General features: G+C 47.6%; 4 protein-coding genes across 4 annotated transcripts; 1 reads left to right on the top strand and 3 right to left on the bottom strand.

Annotated features, from left to right (window-relative positions):
* Window positions 1–2,072: 2,072 nt before the first annotated feature.
* On the bottom strand, window positions 2,073–2,462 carry LOC111079613 (mitochondrial import inner membrane translocase subunit Tim16). The gene has a single exon (XM_022374865.2). The coding sequence runs from the start codon at window positions 2,460–2,462 to the stop codon at window positions 2,073–2,075; it is 390 nt and encodes a 129-aa protein (XP_022230557.2).
* A 265-nt stretch (window positions 2,463–2,727) lies between these two features.
* Window positions 2,728–3,607, bottom strand: LOC111079616 (mitochondrial carrier homolog 2). The gene has a single exon (XM_041592708.1). The coding sequence runs from the start codon at window positions 3,570–3,572 to the stop codon at window positions 2,751–2,753; it is 822 nt and encodes a 273-aa protein (XP_041448642.1). The 5' UTR covers window positions 3,573–3,607; the 3' UTR covers window positions 2,728–2,750.
* Window positions 3,608–16,995: 13,388 nt separating this feature from the next.
* Window positions 16,996–19,296, bottom strand: LOC111079615. The gene is given in 3 exon segments (XM_022374868.2): window positions 16,996–18,162; window positions 18,226–18,387; window positions 18,390–19,296. Coding segments are annotated over 3 exon segments (1,941 nt in total). The 5' UTR covers window positions 19,083–19,296; the 3' UTR covers window positions 16,996–17,076.
* A 469-nt stretch (window positions 19,297–19,765) lies between these two features.
* On the top strand, window positions 19,766–22,619 carry LOC111080040 (early endosome antigen 1-like). Its single transcript, XM_041592755.1, has 9 exons — window positions 19,766–19,870; window positions 19,939–20,293; window positions 20,356–20,580; window positions 20,646–20,806; window positions 20,873–21,243; window positions 21,311–21,526; window positions 21,581–21,800; window positions 21,856–22,058; window positions 22,127–22,619. Exons 1-9 carry the CDS (start codon window positions 19,820–19,822, stop codon window positions 22,410–22,412), a joined length of 2,088 nt encoding a protein of 695 aa, XP_041448689.1. The 5' UTR covers window positions 19,766–19,819; the 3' UTR covers window positions 22,413–22,619.
* The last annotated feature ends 142 nt before the right edge of the window (window positions 22,620–22,761 follow it).

The raw sequence follows: 22,761 nt of genomic DNA, 5'->3' as shown, positions 1-22,761 counted from the left end.
TACTTAATTGACTTGATATTAATGTTAATTAAGCCCAACCGCACTGCAATTTGTTGCGCACAAAACTGACAGCTTATGAAACCTAAGTCGGAGGACAAAGCCCATTCCGATTTCCCAAGCAAATGCCTGATTTTGTTCAACATTTCCGCTACTCACAAGCTCATACAAATTTCAGCACATCACACACACACACACACACGCAACACCCCAAACCACCCACATAGATGAACAAAAACTGATATACAAAAGTCTCAATTTGGAGCGAAGGCTGCTCAAAAGGTTCATACACTTTCCACTCATTTAGATAATTTCTTTTAGCGTAGATATCGCAGGGAGGTAATCGATGGGGAAAAACCAGTCTGCAGAATGGAAGAAATGATCAAGAAGAGCTATGCATCCATCCTAACTAATATGGCAGCTTAAATAAAAAAAAAAAAAAAACAAAATTTCTAAAGCTCTTCTGAATTATCCAACAAAATATCAATAAATAACTTACACATACAAAGAAAAATTAAGTACTATTTTCAGTAAAACATCAACAACTTATTCATCGCTTTCCACACCAATGAAACTGTTCAAACTGCACCTTATTCTCTCTGGCTGACCATCTGGCTTTCCCGAAGCCCCACTCGAATCTTCTCATCTCTCCACACATCTTTATGAAGTTGAAGACAAAATTGTGTTGCATCGTTAGTCTAATTGCATTTTGCACAGGCGACAGTACAACAGATTCGTGTTCTGCTCAACAGTTGCTGCGATGCACTCATATATGTACATTTAGTATAACGAAATACATACATGTCTAGATATACATACATACATATGTATGGATCCACTACGGTTGGGCAGGCATGCGTGAATGTTGCAGGAACCAAGCACAGAATCAAGAACAGGACATGGCAGGACAGAAGAGCAGAGGAATTTTGCAGAGCAGGCCATGCTGCTACTGCAATGGCTGAAGCTGAAGCCTGATGGCATTTTTTGGTTATTAAGACGATACGAATTTTCCCACACACACACTCATGCCCATGTAATAACTAGTAATTTCCCCACGCTTATGTGGGGGGGGCTGGCGACATGAGAGTCACAAGTCTAACTTTTGACTCTTGATTTCTCTGGCCTAAATGAACCTGACCAACTCGCCTCAACAGCTACAGCAACAGCAACAGCAACAGCAACAGCTGGCCTAACTGCCATTTAAGTAAGCATTTTCGTTGTGGAATACAGACCAACCTGGGACATACCCTAGAATCGTAAAAGAACGGCACCTGGCTAAACTTATAGATAGAGCTTCTTGGGGAAAACCGAACGAAGCCTTTGCTTGAATATATATCAGTTTGAAATTTGGCAAGCTATTGATACCCTCGACTCACCGACAAATGTGTCCCATTCAAATGAACCAAAACTGAATTGTGTCTGGGCTATGCGTTTCGCACTCGGTAGTCGTCCCCCTGGCTGTTGGCACATTTCGTTGTAGATTTTTGATATTTTCATTACGTGCATCTGCCAGTTACGCTTCATTGTCTGCATGCGTATGTGTGTGTGTGTGTGTGTGTGTGTGTGCCTGGTAGTATATAAAATCTTGTACAACGTGTCCTTGCCGGTCCTTGGGTCTCTCGTTACGCTTCGTTACATTGCATTGGTTATTTCGCCTCTGAACCCTGTTCAGATTTTAGCCGCTTAATCTCTGCTGACATTTGGTAAGACTGCAACACTAAAGGGGCAAAGATACGGCGCTGAGTGGTGGCTGCATTTTACAAGCTTTTGAATGTGAAAACAACAATGAAATTTACCATTCCGGCACAACTCAAGTCGAATCGAGCAGCCTCCTTCCCTGACGGCCATACCCATCCATTAGTCAGTCCACAAAACCCACACCCATCGGGCTTAAAAATTAAAATTACAGAAAATCAGTGGTGGAAGGAAAGCTTTAGTGGATAATTTGAACATGAAAGGCTTGGGATTTGCACAAGTTGTTAAAAAATATATATATATAGATATAATTATCATAGGAAAAGCCGACGATCTGCAGCATTGACTATTGACACTTTGGGTTGGGCTTTGTGGTGCTGCTACTTCGACTCTGATTGAACCTGTGACTTTGTCTGTGCTTCCAACTTTTTGATTTCCTCATCGATACGTTCCTTGGCCCGAAAGACCTTCGATTGAATGTAGAATGAGCCGCCTGTCTTCGTCTCATTGGCCTGAAACAAGTGCTGGAATCTGTTCTCGACTTCTCGGCGATCCAGCACATCCTTTACGTTCAGAATCGACTGCGCCTCCGCCAGCGTCATACCATTGAGCGCAGCATCGGATTTGGTGCGCGTGCAGGGGTCGGACTGCGCCGCATGCATCCGGGCTGCCTCCCTGTGGGCTTCGATCTCCTGGCGCACCGTCTTCGCGAACGCCTTGCCAACCGACTGGGCTCCCAAGAGAACGATCCTCACTAAGTACCGCGCCATTTAATTCCGTTTAATGAATTTTTTGTCGTCTGACTTGACAATAAAAAAAAAGGGGCTAATAGTAGAACTGTACACAAAAACAACTATATACTCAGCTGTGACGAGAGGCAGCCAATCGGGTGCTGCTGTAAATATACCATGAACGTCCAGATATATCGCTCCCTGCCAGCAGCCAGCTGCAGCTGTGGAAGGAGTGTGCAAAGTTGCAGTAAGAATCAATTAAATTTTATAGCTCCAATTTATTTCTATCGACAGACGACAAACAAAGTACTGAGCCCATCTCTGTCCTCAGTTCGGGCGCCCCATCAAGCCGTGCAGCTTCTTGACGGGCACGGTACGCCAAAAGAGAACGCCTCCGCGGTGGTAGAAGCCACTGTGCGCATAGATGTCGCCAAAGCACTTGGTCCAGTGTTCATAGTGCGGCATTTGGGAGGGCATGGCAGCAGCCAAGGGGGACCCTTGGACATCCATGCAGGTGCCCACCACTGATAGAGGGTGCAGCACGTACGAGGACGATATATTGACTAGGATCTCGTGGAGTGCCTGTATGCGGAAGAGTGGCGGCCCATAGTGGAAGAACAGAGCCGTCGCGACAGTGGTGACGGCCATGATGCCCATTTTGCGCAACAGGCGGGGCACAAAGCCGGCATAGAAACCGGCCATGCCTTCCTCCCTGAATATCTTGACGATGGTTTGGCCCATATTTTTGTAGACAGATTCGCAGCCAATAAACTGGGCTATCTGTCGTGTCAGGACAACAGTCAAGGGCTGCGTGAGGACCAGCTTCAGGGTCAAGCGGATGCTTCTGATAAGCAGGTTCCAGGACACATCCTGCACCGAAGTGCCAGTCGTAGGGCTGAATTTGCATGTCCGCGGGCCCAGCATTATCATAGATGTATCCATCACGTATGAAGTGACATTTACCGCAATGCTGGCCGTCAGACCCCGATAGAGGCCGAAGAATCCATCGCTCTGATGGATGTACCCAATTAGATGTTGCGCCCCTGGTAGGAGATTGCGCGGTCCAAGGAATCCCAGCCGAACAACCTCACCAGGAAAAGGTTCAAAGCCCAGTTGCATCAAGACACCGGCATGATGCAACGGGTGCATCAGCACAGTCCAAACTACTTCCGTGCAGAGAAATTTTAAATTTTTGTTGATCGTATGGCTATTCTGCAGCGGGTCTCTGTCTCCTTCGTCTTCGTCAGAGCCCAAGTCCTCATGCCCGGCATTCAATTCGCCGCGACCCGCAACCAAGCGATTAGCTGGCAGTTCATGCTCCCATAAGTAAAGGTCATCCTCTAGGTAATTCCCGCAAGTTCCGCAAGTTCCGCAAGGGCATCAAGTCTTCATCGTCTGTGAACTCGTCATGGCCTTCCGCCGCCACCATCTCGTCTTCGGGGCGATTGTCAGCCATGTTTCTGTTGATTTTAAATAAACTGCTTCGGGAGTAGAATTGTTTAGTGAAATATATTTTGATATAAAAGGCTTGCGTTCTGGTTTATGAATGATTCTTTATTGAAAACTAACTTATATTTATATGAAATAGTGAAGAGGCGTTACCTCCATGCAGGCGACCAACGCGTTGGTGTGTTTGGTTTTGAATGGCAAGTGTCAATTTGGAAAATGTTTATTTTATGCGACACTTGGGCGTTGTTGCCACGCCCGCTGATAGTCTGGAATATCAGCGCACCGCACCGCACCCCAACCCCACCTCAACCACTGCCCATGCTTAACCAACCTGTGGGCTATTATCGTATAGCATTTCGCTTAAGTCTCCATAGTTCTTGTGTGTTGAGCTTCCCCCCCACCCCGTTTATTTGTTTGTTTCTCTGCGTTTAATGTGAGCCACTGATAAGCCGCGCCGGCAATCGAAATCGCAATTGAAATGCAATTGCAATTGTCAGCAATTCAATTGGGACTTTATTGAGTAGTCTGTCTACCATCCCACCATCCCACCATCCTACCATTCTCAAACCACTGATCAAGGGCTTGGCTCCGACTCCGACTCCGATTCCGACTTCAGCTAATCATAAAATTTGCGTAACTGCAGCGGGCCATAGACAGTCGCTAGTTAAAGTCAATGCGTCGCGGCTATAAGTTTATTCCACTCGATTGAATTGCAATTTCAGTTATATTCCAGCAGATCGTTGGGCAGGAGGAGTGCCGTAGGAGGTTGGAACACACTTCAAATCTTGACAAATTGCCAGCTTTCTTAGTCTTGGCGCTTAATAAAAACTCCACCAAGAACTGTGTTGAGTTGCGGATGCAACCAGTCGAAGCCGGCAAGCAAGCGCCGTTGCAACGGCGGGATCCGAGTTTTGATCTCTGCCCGACAGAGACAAGCGGCGCGCCGCTGGGGCCGCATCATATTGCAATCCGTCTTTACTACACCTTCCCTTTTTATAAGAATAACGTAATGTATATGGAGTTATTCTAAGGTGTATACAATGTATTAATTGTGTGTTCTTTATAATGCATTTATGCGCCTATATCTAATTATAATAGTACGTATATTTTGTAGCGCTTGTAGTAGGAAATATAGGTTGGCTGTGGTGGCGCCATCTAGTGCTCCAGTGGGTTAGCGAATGGAAGGTCAGGGCGGAAAATAAATGCGCTAACAGGTTCAAATGTCAAACTCTCTCTTATGCCGTGGACCTGTTAGAGGTGAACAATATTAATATTAAAAATAATAATATAAGTAATTCTGGCCAAATGATAATTAGATCAGTGGAATAAAGTTTTTAAAATATTGGACAATGCAAGGACGATGCATAAGGCGAGGGTTCAAATAAATGAAGCGAAGGAACTAGAAAGCAAATGATTCCGTTACACTTCTCCAGTATAAGGCCCTTTATTTTAGGAATAATGTGTAAAATATAACCAAATAAAGCACTCAACTTTTATCGGTCCCAACTCTATACTCCCTGAGGGTTCCATTTAGGTAACGCGATATGAGTATTGAGAGCGCACGTCGAGCGTGCTCCTCTGCAGGGGTGAGTGTGGGTGCGAGAGAGAGACAAATGGTACATATAATATATACTTATACATATAGCTCCATCGTTCGCAAGCTTTCTTTAATTTATTGATGGTTTCTTTAATTTTTTTTTTTAGTTTGTTTCGAAAATTTTAAATTCTTCTTTTGCCACCTCTTCTGGTTGCGTCTGCAACTCGTTTACTCTTTTCTTGATTACAAATCCCTGAGAATCCACCGACGAGCTCCCTGCTATCCACCACCCCATCGGACTCACCCGTCCGTCCGCCCGCTTGCTTTACGTACAACATGAAATTTCAATTAGGCTGACCCCGATGCCCTTTGCTGTTTTTCTGCTCAATTTAATGCAGCCAGCCGTATTGGCATTCCGCCCCACCCAGCGCAGCAGCCATCACCGCCGGTTGGTCTGCCCCACTCATTTCCCATTAGGTTGCAATTTTTTTTTTTTTTTTGTATTTCATGAAGAAACTTTTGATGTTAAAATCAAGGCACTGCAGCTGCAGAGGCAACAAAAACCGTAATGCAGGGATGGGTAGGGGTGGGAGGAACATTTCTATTAACCAAATTACTGCACCATGAGGGCACATCGGGGGGGGCGGAAAGAGGAATTTATATTAATCGTTGCAGAATTCTTGCGAAAAATTAAAGAAAACTTTACCAAGCACGAGTGAACGAAGTGACCTTGAGCATATGGCTGGCAACATACTTGGGATACGATCTTCAATTTTTCACCAACTTGGCCAGGATCAACAGCCGAAGGGCCAGGATCAACCTCTGCCCCATTTTGTGGCGCCAGTACACCAGCCATGCCCATGCCCATGCCCATGCCCATGGGCTGTTGTGACGTCTCCTTCTGCCACCGCCCCGATTCATGCAATCCAATCCAATCCCGTCCAACGAACCGAAAGCCAATGCAACTTATGCGACACGCACAGTTGATTAACAATGTCGCAATTTTTGAACCGAACTAACTACGTCGAAATCCCTCAGCCATGGCCATGGCCCTGCTTTCCAATCCTCTGCAGCCACCCACAGACACACGCACGATTATTGCACATCACTAATTAGTGATGTGTGCAACGCATCGCGCCTAAAATTTTAGATCATGAGAAGGCGGAGCAGGAATAGGAGCAGTAGCAGTAGCAGGAGCAGGAGTAGAAGAATGAAGTGGAACTGGCAGAAGCGAGACCTGACGTTGACATTCCACTAACAGTGAAATTGTTTTCCAAATCCTAAGCTTGCATGTTAGCCACAAGCAACAACAGTACGGAAATCGGCCAGGGGAGTGGACAGTCAGAGGTGGACTTTGGGGTGGGTGGAGGGGTGGTGGAACCACGAACGGCAGCAGCGAATAAATGGCAATGAATGCGACACTGGACACGGACGCCAGGACACTGCACCGACCACTTTCAGCGCCATGGCCATGGCCACGCATCACCAACGCCAGCCTTGCCACGATGCAGCAGATCCCACGTTGCATGTGCGTGGTGTGGTAAATAGTGAACTGTTCGCCATTCGCCCTCTCTATCCTGCACAACTGTACTCTATCTGGAGCGAGATCATCATCTTTTGCACTTAATTGGTGCGTTGATTTAATAAATTATCACAATGACACGATGCCCAGCCATAATCCTTTCAATCTTGAACTGTTCTTGGATATATGGACTTCAATTTAATTGCCAGCCAAATCAGTTTTAGCAAGAGAAACCCATGCGAGGTGCACTTGAGTGCGACATCATTCGCACTTCTTGTTGCATTTGCACTCAAACATTTTTTGTTGCAATTTCGATGGGGAGGAAAGGACACTGTGTGGGTTGGTGGACGACTCCGCTGTCAGGGGATTAAAACTGCCGGATGCAGTGCGGAAATCAAAATGCTATGGCGGCCAGCCATCGGACACAACTGACGAGCGTTCCATCCCCCACCCCCCGCCTGGCAATAGCACAAAAAATACCAAACCAAATGGAATCAGAGTCGGAATGGGAATGGGCATGGGAATAGATAGATGTATGTAGATGTAGGCATAGGAATCGGAATCGGAATCGGTGGACCGATCGAGTCGGTAACAGCAGTTTAAATGGCAACTAATCTCAAAGGGGAGGAGGACTCCTGGCAGTCCTGGCTGTCCCGGCTGTCCTGGCTGTCCCGGCTGTCCTGGCTGTCCTGGCTGCCCTTTCAGTCCTGGCAGAGCGAAGCAAGCACATTGCTGGCCATGGCCATGGCCACGTTTAGATAGCCATGTGGAGGTGTTTGCATAATGAATGAGCCCAAAGCCAACAGCTACAACGCCACAGCGGCCTCTGAACTGGAAAATGGGGAGCAGCAGCAGCAGCAGCAGCAGCGTCCACAGTTTTGGTTTGATTTTGGGCTGTGGGAGGCTCCAGTTGGAGACTGCCAGCTCGCGCACAAGTAAATGAAATCAAATGACAAAACGTAAATGCGATCAATTACAGTTTGTGAATTTTAACGGAAAATGGCCAGAAAGCCGAGCACTGCAGCAGCAATTGCGATTGTTGTGCATTTGCTGCGAGCATTTAAGTGAATGATGATGCCACTGCCATGCAGAGAGTTGGGATGCTGCCCCGCTCCATCTTTCCATTGGCCACGCAAAATTATGACTGCCAGTGAACCGGAGAGGCAACAGTCGGCTGGGAAACCGGCAAGGCAACAAGTCATTATTGTAATTATATTAATACCCACAAGCCGCACACATTACACTGAATAAGATCGTCCACAAAAAAGAGAGTAAGAGTGAGAGAGTGATACGGAGAGGAAGGAGCTACTGCCAGAACGTATGTACGTGCCCCAAGGATTGGACAGAAGCAGCGGCAACGGCAGCAACCAGAACGACTTTTACTGCTTGACAGCGCCTACGCCCGGAAGTCTGTCAATTTGCGTATAATTTGTTTATGAGCTTCACACACTCACACATATGCAGAGACGCCTCTGAGCGGATGCGGAAGCCGAGAGAATCTGAGCAAGGAAACTTTTTGATTACATTCCAAGTGGCCAGCTTTAGACCCAATCATTGGATGGCATTTTCAGGCATATTCAGAATACGAAATGAATCCAATGAAGGAAACGTGAAACTATTCAATTAAATGCTGCAATAAAAACGAAAACAGCTGTCGTCTTGGATATGTATTTAAAAGACCAGAAGATTGAAGCCTACAGGGAGGCAGTCCACCGCCTTAACCGAGGGTATCACTGTGTCGGAGGCGCAATCGATTCCGAATGTAAAGGATGTGCTGAATCGCCGAGAAGTCGAGAACAGAGTTCAGCACTTGTTTCAGGCCAATGAGACGAAGGCAGGCGGTTCATTCTACATTCAATCGAACGTGTTTCGAGCCAAGAAACGTATCGATCAGGAGATCAAGAAGTTGTCGGCCAAAACAGACTTCACAAGCTTAGTCAGAGTCGAAGTGGCAGCACCACAAAACCCAACCCAAACAGTCAATAATAATTGCTGCATATTAATCAATGCATCAGACCGTGAAAGCTATTTGGTTTCGCTGACTACTCTTCTTATGATAATTATTTAGATCTTCTTCCACTAAGGCGTTCTTTGCAGCCATGGTTTTTTCTTAATTTTAATTTTTAAGTCCGACAGATGTGGCAGCACGAGAGAACAATATTGTTTTCAACCAATTTTCTTGCATACAGTAGGCCTTAAACACAGTCGCAGTAGAAGTAAAAGTTAACGAGCTACGAAAAATGCACACAATTCAGTATCGTTTCGGACTCAAAGGGGGCAACATCTCCTACAAACAAAATCAATTTCGGAAAACAAAAATCAAAAGCAAAATATTTAAAACAAAATTGGAAAAGTGTTAACAAAATGTACACCAATGGCAGACAAAGACGTTAGGGCGGTGAGTAGTATTCAACAGGAGCGCTTCCATTCCACTGTTTGCCCAATTGAGTTATTCAATGCTCCTCGTTCCTCTGGTCTTCTAGTCTGGTCAATGCCCACCACACGCATGCCAACAGAAATGTCATACGATACACAGATGTTGGCTTGGTTAGGACAGCCCTGTAAACTGTTGTGACGCTCTCCGTTGGATGGAAATACAATTTGCTGTTTCACGCCACCGCACTAGCCAGCCTCCGGGGAAGGTATGGGTGTGCAGGAAACCCACAAAAACAATTTTTACTTAGCTATTTGTATACTTGGGTGCAAGTCCAGTTTACACACGATTTTACATTGCTATTTGGATACATGGACAAAGTCAAGTTCCTTTTCAACACACTCCTATGAATCACAAGGTGACAACTCTACTCGACCTGGTTTGCAATGCTCGACTCTACTGCTGCACTACTACACAGCCATTCTTGACGGACAGCGTACAGCTTTTGACGGGGTAAGTTCAAGCCATAGCAAATAGTGGACCGTGCACCGTGCACCGTGAACTAATTTAACTTTCATTCCATTCACAGCTTTCCTAACTTTTTCACGCACTGACTGAAGCTAACTCAATTTTAAATATTTTAAGTACACATAAATGTTCTTGCACATTAATAAATACATACATATGTAGATATAATGGCTGAAATGACAATTAGTTTGGTATCGATTGCAGTGTTGGGCAGCATCAGCAGCACAGCAACAGTGCTGTGCAATGCAAAGAGACGCTTGGCAGCAGCAGCCTGAAAATAAATAAATTTGTGTCATCCAGCCATGGAGATTTTTCTTCATGAATTATGCAAATCTATAGATAATCTTTAATGCTTGAACACTAATTTTGTGTGTGTGTGTGTGTGTGTGAGTGTTTGTGTACGTGAAAAGAGCAACAATTTACATTCAAATTGCGCTCGCAGCATGCAGCATGCCATTGATCTCTATAATGAGGCACGTTTTACCACAGCAAAAGTTCAGCCACACACACACACACACACACACACACACACACACACACACACACACACACACACACGCACAGAAATGCATATCGTATTATGTATATTATGGCAATTTTCAATTTGTGTGTGCATTTAAAATGCAATTTTGCCTGGCAAAGTGAGAGACGAGGCTCAATGAAATTTAAGTGATTTATTTATACGCATTGTTATTGGCACTGTCCGGTCGTGTCCGGGGGCGGGACGGTGTGGGCCTGTGTTGTCCTGTGTTGTCACGCCGTGGCCAAAACTCTTAATAAAAACAATTAAACCAAATTGGCCGCAATTGTAGGAAACAAAAATTAAATAAATAAAAAATAAAAGAAAAAGCTAAAAAATAAATTTAAGCCCAGTTGCCAGACACTTTTGGGGACAGCTGCAAGCCAGAGAGTTTCAAACACCCTTCAAAAAATTGATGACCATGATTTTGGCAGGGCAAAGAGAATAAGAAGATGAGGATGGGATAGGATGGGATGCTAAGAACTGAACACTTAAGTGGAAATGCAGTCGAGTGCAGTCGCCGTCATCATCATCATCACCGCTGCATCAAGGCAAGAGCAGGCAACTCTGGCAGGAAAAAAGCAAATGCAGAGTAAGTACACGCATCCACACACACACACACACATGCAGTATGTATGTACGTATGTATATGTTTGTGTGTGTGTATGGGAAATCCTCGAACAAATGATAAGCAGCCACGCCAATGCCGCCGCAGCGATTTGCGTTCATCGTTTTCTTAGCTTCTTGCTCGATTTTTGTTTTTTTTTTTCCCCATACCCTGTAATACTAGAGGACAGGGATACATGTATGCACATTCCCAAAAGAAAGAGACTAGCAAATCCGCACTAAGAAATTGCATCCAGTTGCTAGCACATTTAAATGGCATTTTAGATTGTTGTGTTGGGTATCCTTTGGTCGGGGCTATCCACAGTGTCGCTCTTGGATGTCTTTTTAGTATGGAAAAACTATTCAAGTCTAATGGCACGAAAGAGAATAATGACGCACAATACACTTCGACAGTTTAAACGGATTCACATGATTACAACTAAAAAGAGGAAGAAGACGATCTGAAGAGCCGCAGCAGAGTGAAGAGTGGAGTGGAGTGAAGAGTGGAGAGACGATGACGGCGACGACGACGACGACGACGACGGCTGCGTTGCCCTGCACTGGCGCTGCATTGCCAGTAAGTAATGATGTCTGTCTATGTTTGCAGAAACTTTTTAACCATTTGAAGGCGACAAATTTCGTGCCCATTTTATCAACCTATAACAGTGGGCCACATGGCATTAGGAGCCGCTTATCCAATATGCAGCTCTGAACTGGCCCACAGTGTGCGGATAAGTCAAGCACTTTACATCACTGCACAGCCCTTCGTCAGGTTGGCACTTCCAAGAACAATCTTTAGGCAAAAACAAATTGCTAAAGGATAATGGATTAAACTTGCTCAGAACTTTGGCGGGGGGGGTCTGGTAGCTACTCAAATTCATAGTTTTAAATGCGGAGATATTTGCACAGAAACAAGCGGCTCTCTGGTAGGAGACTGGCCAAAAATTTGGATTTTGCATCGATAGAGTGGAGTGGAGCTTCTAGTATCATCAGGCAACATTTCTGGCCGCTTGTCATAGTCAAACTAACCAGCATCAGATGCACAAAATACAACTTGGTAGAGTCGTGAAGTGGCATTTTTTGCTCATCTTGAAGCTGCCCCATCTGCAGTCGATTGACGACCGTTCAAATCCTTTCGCTTATTGTCATTTAATGTCCACCATCACCAGATTACCACTGCCAGTCCAGTCCATGTTTTCTACTCTTGGGTTGTCCTTTGGATGATTAGTTGTGGCAGTGCAAGGGTATCTTATTTGCAGAAGCTTCTGGTGCATCAAACGAAATTGTAAATGAAATTCGATTGCACACGGCTGAAGCAGAATTATATTTAAAAATGCATGGCATGTGCACACACTGGCCGACTCGAGTGGCACAGAGATTCCGATCCAATCCGATCCGATCCATGTGCATGTGCGGCAATGATCCTGTGTGTGTGTGTGTGTGTGTGTGTGTAAAGGGGGACTCTGATTTCCACATTTCCATTCTGATTCCGACTTAGTCTATGATTTTATAATTCAATTATTATTCAAATCATATAATTTCATCTTGATGGCACGCACAGCACGAACAAAAAGTGTCAGACGGTGGCTGCTGCACTGCTGGGCTGGCAGGCGGCATGTAATAATCATATTACGTATACGCGACCACCACAGGCGGCACATCACTTGTACTGCCTGCAAATCCAATTTCATGCTTGTGGCAGGCACAAGGACATCAGGAAACAGGGGACACCGGTATAACAGGGAGTGGAGCATAGTGGAGCACAGTGGAGCACAGTGGAACACAGCGAGTAGACGTTGACAATGTTGACAACGAAGACTGCCTGCTGTGTACGAGAGAGAGTACAAGAATATGTCACGCTCGCCTACAATGAAATTTGTTTGCTTCATTCCTTCATTATTTCTTTTCATTTGTATATTTTTTTGTTACTGCCTGCGAATCCCACTCTTATTGTCTCCTCTGGCTTATCCTTCATTTGTCGCCGCTTGCATTTATATTATTTTTTGCATATTAATATTGTTAAAAGCGAGCCAGGGAGACGGCTCCAAGCTCCAAGCTCCACAAAATTAGCCAGCCATTCATGCCGCCTCGTTGTGGTTAGGAGAAGGACAGATTGGCGACGTCTGGCAGCGGGAGGCCATATCAATTCGCCCACCGGAAGGCACGCAGCTCCAGCAGCAGCAGCAGCAGCAGCAGCAACAAAAGCAGCAACAACGACAGCAACGTGGCAGTGTCAGTGGCACAAAAGAATGTGGCAAGCTGTGGGGCCGTTCGTGTCGTTTCGCTACGGCTCGGCGGGAGTTCGAAAATCGTAAACATGTCCCGACGACCACGGGCAGAGGGGACAGACATGCAAACATATCGCATGAATAAGGTAGTTATATAATATGAGCGTACACCCCACAGGATCTGTGTGTGTGTGTGTGTGTGTGTGTGTATGCACTTATTAATGCGTATTCATTGTGACATCCGGCGCGAGGAAATTATATTCCCCCAACGGTCTGCAACCCAATCATCGACCATGCCTTGCCACGCTTCGCTTCGCCTTGCCTCTGCCTCTGCCACAGAAACCTTGCCGTGCCTTGCCTTGCCTTGCGGACCAGACGTTTTCTTTTGTCGATTTAATTGAAATAATTGCAAAAATGCAAATTGAATGGACAACAGTTGACACAGGATATTAACCATGGACGGCCGATGGCCAGAAGAGCGACTCCCGCTGCGCTGCAGCTCCGGCTTCGGCTCCAGCTTCAGCTCCCTTAATGAGCTAACGAATGGCACTGGATAATTGGATGAAGACCGCATATGCAGCTGGGTACCATTGCACTAGGAACGGGAGCCCTGGACACGTTACATGGTATCCCAATTTAAGTTAAGCGTAGCTGATATTTCCGATTGTTTGCCCGACCCGTGAAAGCGCTGTAATAGCCCAGCATGTCAATGATTTGCCTGCCATTTTTTGTAGATTTATTAACGGATGCTTTAGCTGCTGCTATATGGAATATCAATCATATCACATCCAATAAGTGTAGCAGCCAGAATGGGCAAAAAGCAAGCCTGGTACGCTGGTGCTATGGAGCCTCGTCCCGACCACTTCAGAGATTCCATTTAGCACCTCAGCAAGCTGTAATGAGGCCACGAGCCGCGTTGCATTGCCATCACTTGCCACATAGTGCGTTGGTTCGGTAGTTAGGTAGTTCGGTAGTTCGGTAGTTTGAAGCCAGAGGGCGGATATGCGGATGTGGCGGCTGTACAGCCAGATCCCCCTCCTACCCCGTCTAAAACGAGTACTCATCATCGATGTTGTCGATGTCGAGGATGCGAATGATGATGATAATGATGATGGTGTTTGGTTTTGTTGCCTCTGTCTGGGCAACTTCCGTTGCGTTGCAATGGTAAACAACAAGCATCCAACTCGGTCTGGTCTGTGTGCCCCAATCCGGTCTGTGTGTCTCTCTGTCTGCGTGGGTCGCTGTCTGTGTGCAGCGTACGCATCCTGGCCGCAGGTTGTACCATAATTGTGTTGATTAGCTAATTAGATGTAATTTCGCGGCCGGAAATTGGCAGTGGCTGCAGCCAGAGCCATTAGGGTGACAATTCCTGCTACTCCAGCACCCATCCTCCCTCCCCCCACATCGAATAGTTTGCTCCTTCAATGCTAATTTTTAAGTGCAAACGCAGTCGGAGGGTCATCCCGTTGCCCGGGCATAGTCTTGTCATGAATATGTTTGTTTAGAGCAGCCATGTCTCGCCCTGAAGGGTTCCGCTCCATCAGATTCAGCTACCAGCTACAGATACTTTGGCCCTCTGCCTCTGCGCCCCTGACTCTGCCCCTGCCTCTGCCTGATGCTGACGTAAAAGTCGCGCCATAAAAATTCATTGGCAAACGAGCCAAAGTATTGCTACACTGCCACCGCCACCGCCACAGCTAGTGCCTCTGGTTAGTGCGCCACTGGCTGTGGCAGTGTCACTGGCACTGTGGCAATCGCCGAGAGTAGTCCAGACGAGACGCCATCGCCACTGACTGAGCTGCAAAAAGCCACTGAAGCGCTGCCGGCTGGGTAACGGATCTGAAAGTTGAGCTCAGCCCCCAAGCCAGGCCATTGGGCGAGCCCTCTACGCGCAAATCATTTACCAGCCGATTAGACAGTCAGCGGAAATGGGAAAATGGAAAGGGAATTAAATTTAAATTCTTAGCTTATTAATATTCGATTATTTAATTTTATATTACATTATTTTATTTTATAATTATTTTTTCATATTTATATGAAGGTCAGTCAGGGGAAATTCTGTTTGGAAGTGCTTTGAGCTAGCAATCAGCTTATTTATATTCCATTATTTAATTTTATATTAATTTATTTATATTATTTTATTTTATAATTATTTTTCATATTTATGTACATATATGAAGATCGTCAGGGGAAATTCCCTTTGGCAGTGCTTTGATATTATATATTATATTATATATTTAAATTATATTATTTTATTTTATAATTATTTTTTCATATTTATATTAAATACTTCATTCCTAAATTACCTATAAATATTTTAAACGACCGCTCTTGATTATGGGTCACAGCTTCCTTTTGTGCCCTTGAAATTCGAACATTTCCGTGACAGCCCTATGCCATAGCCACAGCTGTTCGATTTGGTTGGTTACTTGCTGGCTGACTTGTGCATCCAAATTGTAAGTTAAAACTTGGACTCTAGCTATATCGCTTACGCTGTGGATAACAAATTTAAATACCAATCTAGGGCATACAATTTTTGTATTCTGTGTAGTGCAAACCTCTGATCAAAGTGTATGAATAAAAAGGTAAATTCTATACATTTCTTGCCGCCTTTTTTTGGTCAAAAACTTTGTCCTCGTTGTCCATCGGGCAACCAGGCCCAACCATGAATGATGCATAAAAACCAAAAATAGGAAACATTTTATAAAAGGAATTGCATAAAGTTTTTCGTCTTTTTTTTGTTTTGTTAGCTTTTCTCCTAAAGACGACTGAGGGGGCTGAATGGGATGGGTTGGGATATGGAACGGAATGAAATGGGTTGAGTGGCGAGGGGTGTGGGGTGTGGGATGGTGTGGTTGGGGGGGTTGGCGAAAGGGATGTATCGTTTCAGACGCTGACTGCGACATCGGAGGCAATGAGCTTAAGTTCAATACATTTACTGAATTTCCAGCAAACGACAAGGACGAAGACGATGTCGTTGACTACTTGGCTACGCGGCCAGGATGGGCATGGGGATGAGCGGTAAGACGTGTAAGGCGAAGGGCAGGCAAGCCATGGGGAAGCCATGGGGAAGCCATGAAAGCCGGGCAACGTTGTGCCCATTACAGACAGTTTTTGTGGCGAGAAATTTCAAAAAGCTCAAATGTGCGAGGCGATAAGCAAAGCAGCAAGAGATTGGAATGGAGCTGGAGCTGGAGCGGGAGCGGGAGCAATGGCGATGGCAATGGGTTCACAGAGTGTTTCAGAGTGTGGGACAGAACAGAGTGTGGCAGTGGCAGTGGCGGTGGCAGCAATGGGGGCAGCACTTACATGTAACCAGTCGATGGCGACAACGGCAGCCGCAAATGTAGCAAGGATTGCCAGCCAGCAAGAAGCACACACAAAATTGATGTCTTCTATGTGTGTGTGTGTGGCTGGAGCGGCAAGGGAATGGGAAGGGGAATGGGAGTGGGAATGGGCATGAGTATGAGTGGCAACCGAGACCGTTGTGGATGCCGCCTGCCTGGTGAATGGGTGGGCGTTAGATCGGTTCGTTGGGGGTTGATTCGCCAGCGCAAGTTTTGGTTTTCAAAATTTATCGCTTTTAGATAAAACGTTTTGCGTTTTTACGATACGAGCAGCGAACACTTTGGCCAACTATCCAGCACCCCCGTGCCCCGTGTCCCGTGCCTCGAGCCCATCTGGATGGGATGGGTATGAGATGCGATACTCTGGCTAGGCAGGACAAAGAACGGGGCAGTGCAGGGGGGATGCAGCAGTGTCCTCTGGTTCGAGGGGATTATGAAGTAATTTAATTAAAACGTTTTGGCCCCCAAATAAATTCAGCATTATTTATTTGTGTATTGTTATGCCAGCCCCCCTTGGGTTTCTGCGTGGCTTTAAATATATACTAAACTTGCCACTTGCAGCGGCGACTGTGCTGTAGCAGCTCCAAGGCAAACACCACAACCGCACAGAGATTGGACCACAGGATGAGCCAGAAGAGTGCCGCCAGCTCGCGCATCGAAAGGACATTGTCCCGGCCCGTGGCATCAGCGGCCGCCTTTTCAGTGTCGGACAGCCGTGGATCGCCATCGATTCCATCGAGCGTGCTGTAGGATGTGGAGGAGATCCTTGCCACACTCTCGTCGGCCTCATCCACGGCGCTGACATACTGGCGCGTCCAGTGCTCGAGGAATCCATGGGCATGCGCGTGTCGGATCTGGCCATTGAGCACGCCCACCAGATGCGAGTGACGCCGCACATAGAAGGCCAGCTGCTGAGTGTAGATGCGTTCCCGCACCAGATGCAACCGCCGATTCATCGGATGCACCTTGCGGAAGTAGCCGAAGTATTCGTAGGGCGTGAGCGTGGCCAGGCGGGCGGAGGAGCCGCTGCTCTGGGCGAGCGCCAGAAACGATTGCAGCTCGCTGCCGCTGAGGTAGACCAGCTGCTCGGGCCGCAGCTCCGGCAGACTGTCCAGTATGCGGGCAGCATTCACCTCCATCAGCTGTATGGTGAAGCGCTGGGCGAGCACCTCGGCAATCGTCTGCGGGGGATTCCGCTGCGTGTCCTGCCGCAGCAGCTGGTACATGCCCGACTGGTAGGCGCCGCGCAGCACCAAAGTGGAGAACAGCCAACTAAGCAGCAGCAGGCGGCCAGACACACGCCGTGGCATGGCGCAATCCGGCAGATTGCCGCCCATGACGAGCACCAGGAACTGATAGTACGGATGCTGGGGCAACTGGTGCCAGCGGAGATCGATAGCCAGCAGCAGCAAGCAGCCAAGGGCCAGGACCAGGCCAATGGCCTGCCACACCAGCGGATGGAAGGGAAAGGCCAGCTTCTCGTAGGCGGAGTAGGCGCTCTGCAGATTGGTCACCAGCATGATGTGGCTCATGAAGTAGTAGGTGGACTGCGAGTAGGGAATCTCGCTGCCGGCGCTTGGCTTAAAGTGGAATCCACCCAACGAGAAGTCCGCATGCTGGCCAAATATCTGCAAGGTATATAACAATTAGGCCTCCAGGAGTGGCAAGTAGACTGTGGACTGCAGACTGACCTCATCGAACACCCAACCGGACTCATTGAAGGTGGCCAGCACCTCCTCCTTGTTCATCCAGTAGAGGCCCACACTGAAGTTCAGATTATCGGCCATGAACTGCAGCAGTGCCCCCTCGATGCCCACGAATGCATTGCCACCGGCAGCTGTAGGCCAGCGCTAATCTCTCGCCGCAGCACCAAGTACGGCATGTCCTCCCAGGTGGCGCAGATCAGGACACAGCCGTAGAAGTTGCCCAGCTTTGGGGGAAAGTACACGGCACTGGCCCAGCGCCTGGCCCCATCCCCATAGCGGTTCACAATGCTCGCCCTGATCACCTGGCAGCCGTGCACCGCACTAAAGGGGAAGTAGCTGACCATGATGAGCCGCCCGCCGGGAGTGCGCAGCACCAGACCCACATTGAGCACGCTCAGGCGCCACAGTAGCTGCAGGGCGGCCTGCACCTCCGCCTCGTAGGCATGCTTGGGGCCCGACATATAGATGAGGGTGTGCGAGAGGTCCTGGGTAGCACGCAGCTGGCCGTACAGCTGCTGGAGGGCCTGCAGATCGTTGACCAGCAGCAGGACAGCGTGCACGTACGGCTTGTACTCCATGGGTCGTTGCGAGTAGATCCGACGTGGCAGCGTAGTGGATGGCAGCTCCTGTAGCACCTGCGTTAGCAGCGCCTTCAAGTGCGGGCGCATTGTCTCGACGCTCGTCTGCACATGTATGTAGAGGGTCCTGCTGCCAGCCATCTCCGAGCGGTGCACCACCTGGGCCAGAGCCTCGGCTAGTCCAGATTCAGTTGACGCGACGGTGACCGCAATCCAAGCCGACAGCGCGAACCATAGCAGGCAGTGGAACACGCAGATCTGCATGGCTAGCCCTGAGGAATGTCGTCCAGCTTTTGGTTTGACTGTTGCCTTGTCTGGAGTTCGTGCACCCTGGGGAAATCTACGGAATGACTCTGAATAATCACGCGTTAATCATGTCAAATTATGGGGAATGCCCCCGGGGGACTAACGCCACTTATGGAGTTGATTACGCGAGTTCCCTTAATTACGGACATATCAAAGATTGTTCAGGGTACAAATCGAGTGTCGTTTCCGGGGAGCTGTTTCTATAAACAATTGTTTGGTATTATTCAGCCATCGATTAGATTTAATCATAGATTGAAATAATCAATATATTACAGAGGACTCCAGTGCAGAGATAATTCACAATGGAAAGGGAGAGAAATTATAAGTTGCGGCAGGGGTATATGATGCCGAGAGCCTGGATGATCGTGGAAGGTTCTTAGGAAGCCCGTGAGCCTGTGACTGCCAGACTATCTACGGTAGGAAGCGTGTGCCTAGCTGAGCTTGAATACACTGAATGACCAAATGAACACATCCATAAGTCTGAATGCCAGTAGCACAGGCATTAGCTGTCACAGCTGCTGGTAGTTCCACAGTCCGAAACAGTCACAGTCGAGAGAGTGACCTACAACAGAATTAAATTATTATTGTTATTATTTCATAAACTTTTTTCAATATGAAGAATATTCGGCGTGAGTACACTGACTGCTGGCATTTATGAAGCCAACTAATTGCACTCCTCCCCCGCCCATCAATCCATGACAGACAACAAGGCCAGCAACCTGCGAACATTGAGCAATAACATATGGGTGAGTTGGGTTCTTAGATTGTTAGGATGAGGGACTGAGGGAGCCGTCTAAACACGAATATTCTGCAGGCCGAGAACCAAGAGAGCTCACCGCCACCTACTCCGCTGTACTCGGGAAGCGGCACTCCAGGAGTGTTGAATTCCTCAAAAACTGTCTCAATGCCCATTCCAGCAATGGACTCTGATCACGAGCCCAAGACAGACCCAATGCACATTCCAGCAATGGACTCTGATCACGAGCCCAAGACAGACCCAATGCACATTCCAGCAATGGACTCTGATCACGAGCCCAAGACAGACCCAATGCACATTCCAGCAATGGACTCTGATCACGAGCCCAGGACAGACCCAATGCACAGCCAGCCAGCTGCTGAGCAGTCCCAGAGCCATGCATCGACGGAATATTCTAGCGCGATGGATGCACGTAGGTTCATTTCATTTTTCCAGGGCCTACTGATTTTTTTCAACTGTCTGTTGCCCTCTAAGACGAAGACGAATGCCAAATGGAGATCATCGAACAGAATCGTCAACGTGACATTGAGAGAAAATACCAGACGCTGATATCCATTCAAACGGATTTTGTGCAATCATTGGAGTCATTAGAGCCGCACGAGTCCCAAATGCTTGACAGCTACAAATTTCTGCCGCTTGTGTTCGACGAGAAGAGCAAGAAGAGTCTGGTCAAAAATGATGATTCGATACTGAATTTGCGTGAGTTGCCATGGCAGAACACAGCAGCAATATCCTTGCAATACCCTGCTTCTATTTTTTGGCAGCCACTGAGAGTGTGCAAGATCTTAAGGATCGTTGCCACGCGGCCGTTGATTCGGGCTTCATGCTGCTCTACGATCAAGTGGAGGACGTCCAGTTGGCCAACGATGAGTTCGAGGCGTCCCAACAGAAAGATAAGCTGCTGGTCAAGCTGAAGGCTCTGCAGGTAGGCAGTGATTGAGCTCAATTTCTGGCGCAGAGCTCATCGCTCTCTCCCCTTGTTTGTCTATAGCTTCGAAAAATGGCCAACATCGTTGAGAATATCGATCTGGTGTGTGGATCAACCATCGGGCAACAGGATGCGCACAACAAGCATATCTACCGCGAAATATACAAGCTGCGCAAACAGAAGGAGTTCATGGAGTCGCGCATTCTAAATATCACCAAGGATCACAGCGAGCAGTTGTATCGCCTGCAGGCGGCTCTCGAGGAAAAGCTAAAGGCGAAGCAGTCAGAATTGGCGAAGCTGCAGCAGCTGCTGTCGGAGTGCGAGGCACAAAGAGACGAGCACGCATGCCGCCTGGAGACACTGAATAAATCTCTGAGGAGCAAGGACAACACCATCGAATCGGTAATGGCCGAATCGAACAAGCAAATGTCTCTGTGAGTAGTGCAGGAGCGAACCACTTGCCAGTTGAACTGTGACCCCATTTGAACTATCCCTGAACAGCAATGTGGATCTGGAGCATCTGTTGGAGGAGGCGAGTGCCGAGCTGGTCCGGACACGGAAAGAGGTCGAAAATAGCAGGGAGCATATCGCGTTTCTGGAGAGCGAGTGGAAGGAGAACCGCAAACATCGATCGGAGGATGACGAGCAGGACAAGCAACACGAACAGGAGGAGAAGGGCACGCTGCCGCTGTTCCCATTGCCAACGTGCGGCATTAGGTGAGGCGACCCAACCAACTAAGGGATAACTCTGGTGCAGAATCAAATCCGCAGTGTGCAGCAGGTGCTCTCAGATCTGGAGCATGTCAAGTCGCAGCTGTACAAGTCCCAGAAGCTGGTAGGCGAGCTGAGGGCACGGTCGAATCGCGACCAAACGATGATATGCAACTACACCGATGAACTGAACAGCTGTCGCGTGAAGGATGTTGAAAGCCGAAGGACCCATCACACACTTTATTTGGAAACAGCCGACAAGGACATGCAGATCAGTGAGGTACGTCCCGGGTAGCCTTTTAGCATTTATTTTGATATGTATCGCGGGCTTGCAGATGCGCCACAAGCTGGACGCAAAGGAGGAGCAGCTGTGCCATGCCTTTGGTAAGCTGGACAAACAGGAGCAGGATATCAGACGCCTGGAGGAGTTTAAAAAGGTGGCCATGGAGGAGAACGCTCGCATCGCACAGGAAAGGCAGAGGCAACAGGAGGCCAAAAACGAAGGCCAACAGAAGATCGAAAAACTAAAGCAGGAGCTGTAAGTACTGCCATTGATCGATTGGTCACCCTAATTAGATATATACATTTCGATATTCCCAATTGCAGTCAGCAATTTGTAGATTTTCTTATTTACAAGGGCAAACCGCCAGCTATAGTTGATGGCCTCATCCACGTATGCAGCATCTGCGGCTGCATACATCAACGAAATCTGGATCCACAGATGCGCATTCAGATTCAGTCGCAGATGGATGCATCTCAGGCATCGCATGGGGTCTACTTTGAGGCGCTGCATCATCAGCTAGCCAAGCAGCAGCAGCAGCAGCAGGAGCAGCGCAACGATCCGATGCAGCAGCATGAGTGCCATACATTCGGCCAAACAACACCCCCCTAAAAAATTCCACAAGGGATTCCAAGAGCATCCAACATTCAGTTCAGAAGCAATCCTTTTGGCACCATTGCATACAAAATCAAACCTGCACAGAGATGCCCAACAGCAGGCCAAGCGTAACCATCAAACGAGGCATCGTCAGTGCCTCAAGTAATCCAAATAGCTCCTTCACTTTTTGCAAGAGATCAGAGATTAGAGATTCCTTTAAATTGTCTAAGTTTTGTTCTTTTTTGTTCCACTGAAACTCGGGCAGATGCGACAGAGAGACAGAGAGCTGGCGACTCAAGTGGTACGAGTATTTAGCACCACTTGAGTCGCCATCTCTGTCGCATCTGCCTGAGTTTCTTATGAT

Source organism: Drosophila obscura, unplaced genomic scaffold (genome assembly GCF_018151105.1).
Source record: "Drosophila obscura isolate BZ-5 IFL unplaced genomic scaffold, ASM1815110v1 contig_185, whole genome shotgun sequence".
NCBI classification, from domain to species: Eukaryota; Metazoa; Arthropoda; class Insecta; order Diptera; family Drosophilidae; genus Drosophila; species Drosophila obscura.
Note: the sequence above shows the minus strand (reverse complement) of the source record. Positions and strands in the feature narration are given on the sequence as shown.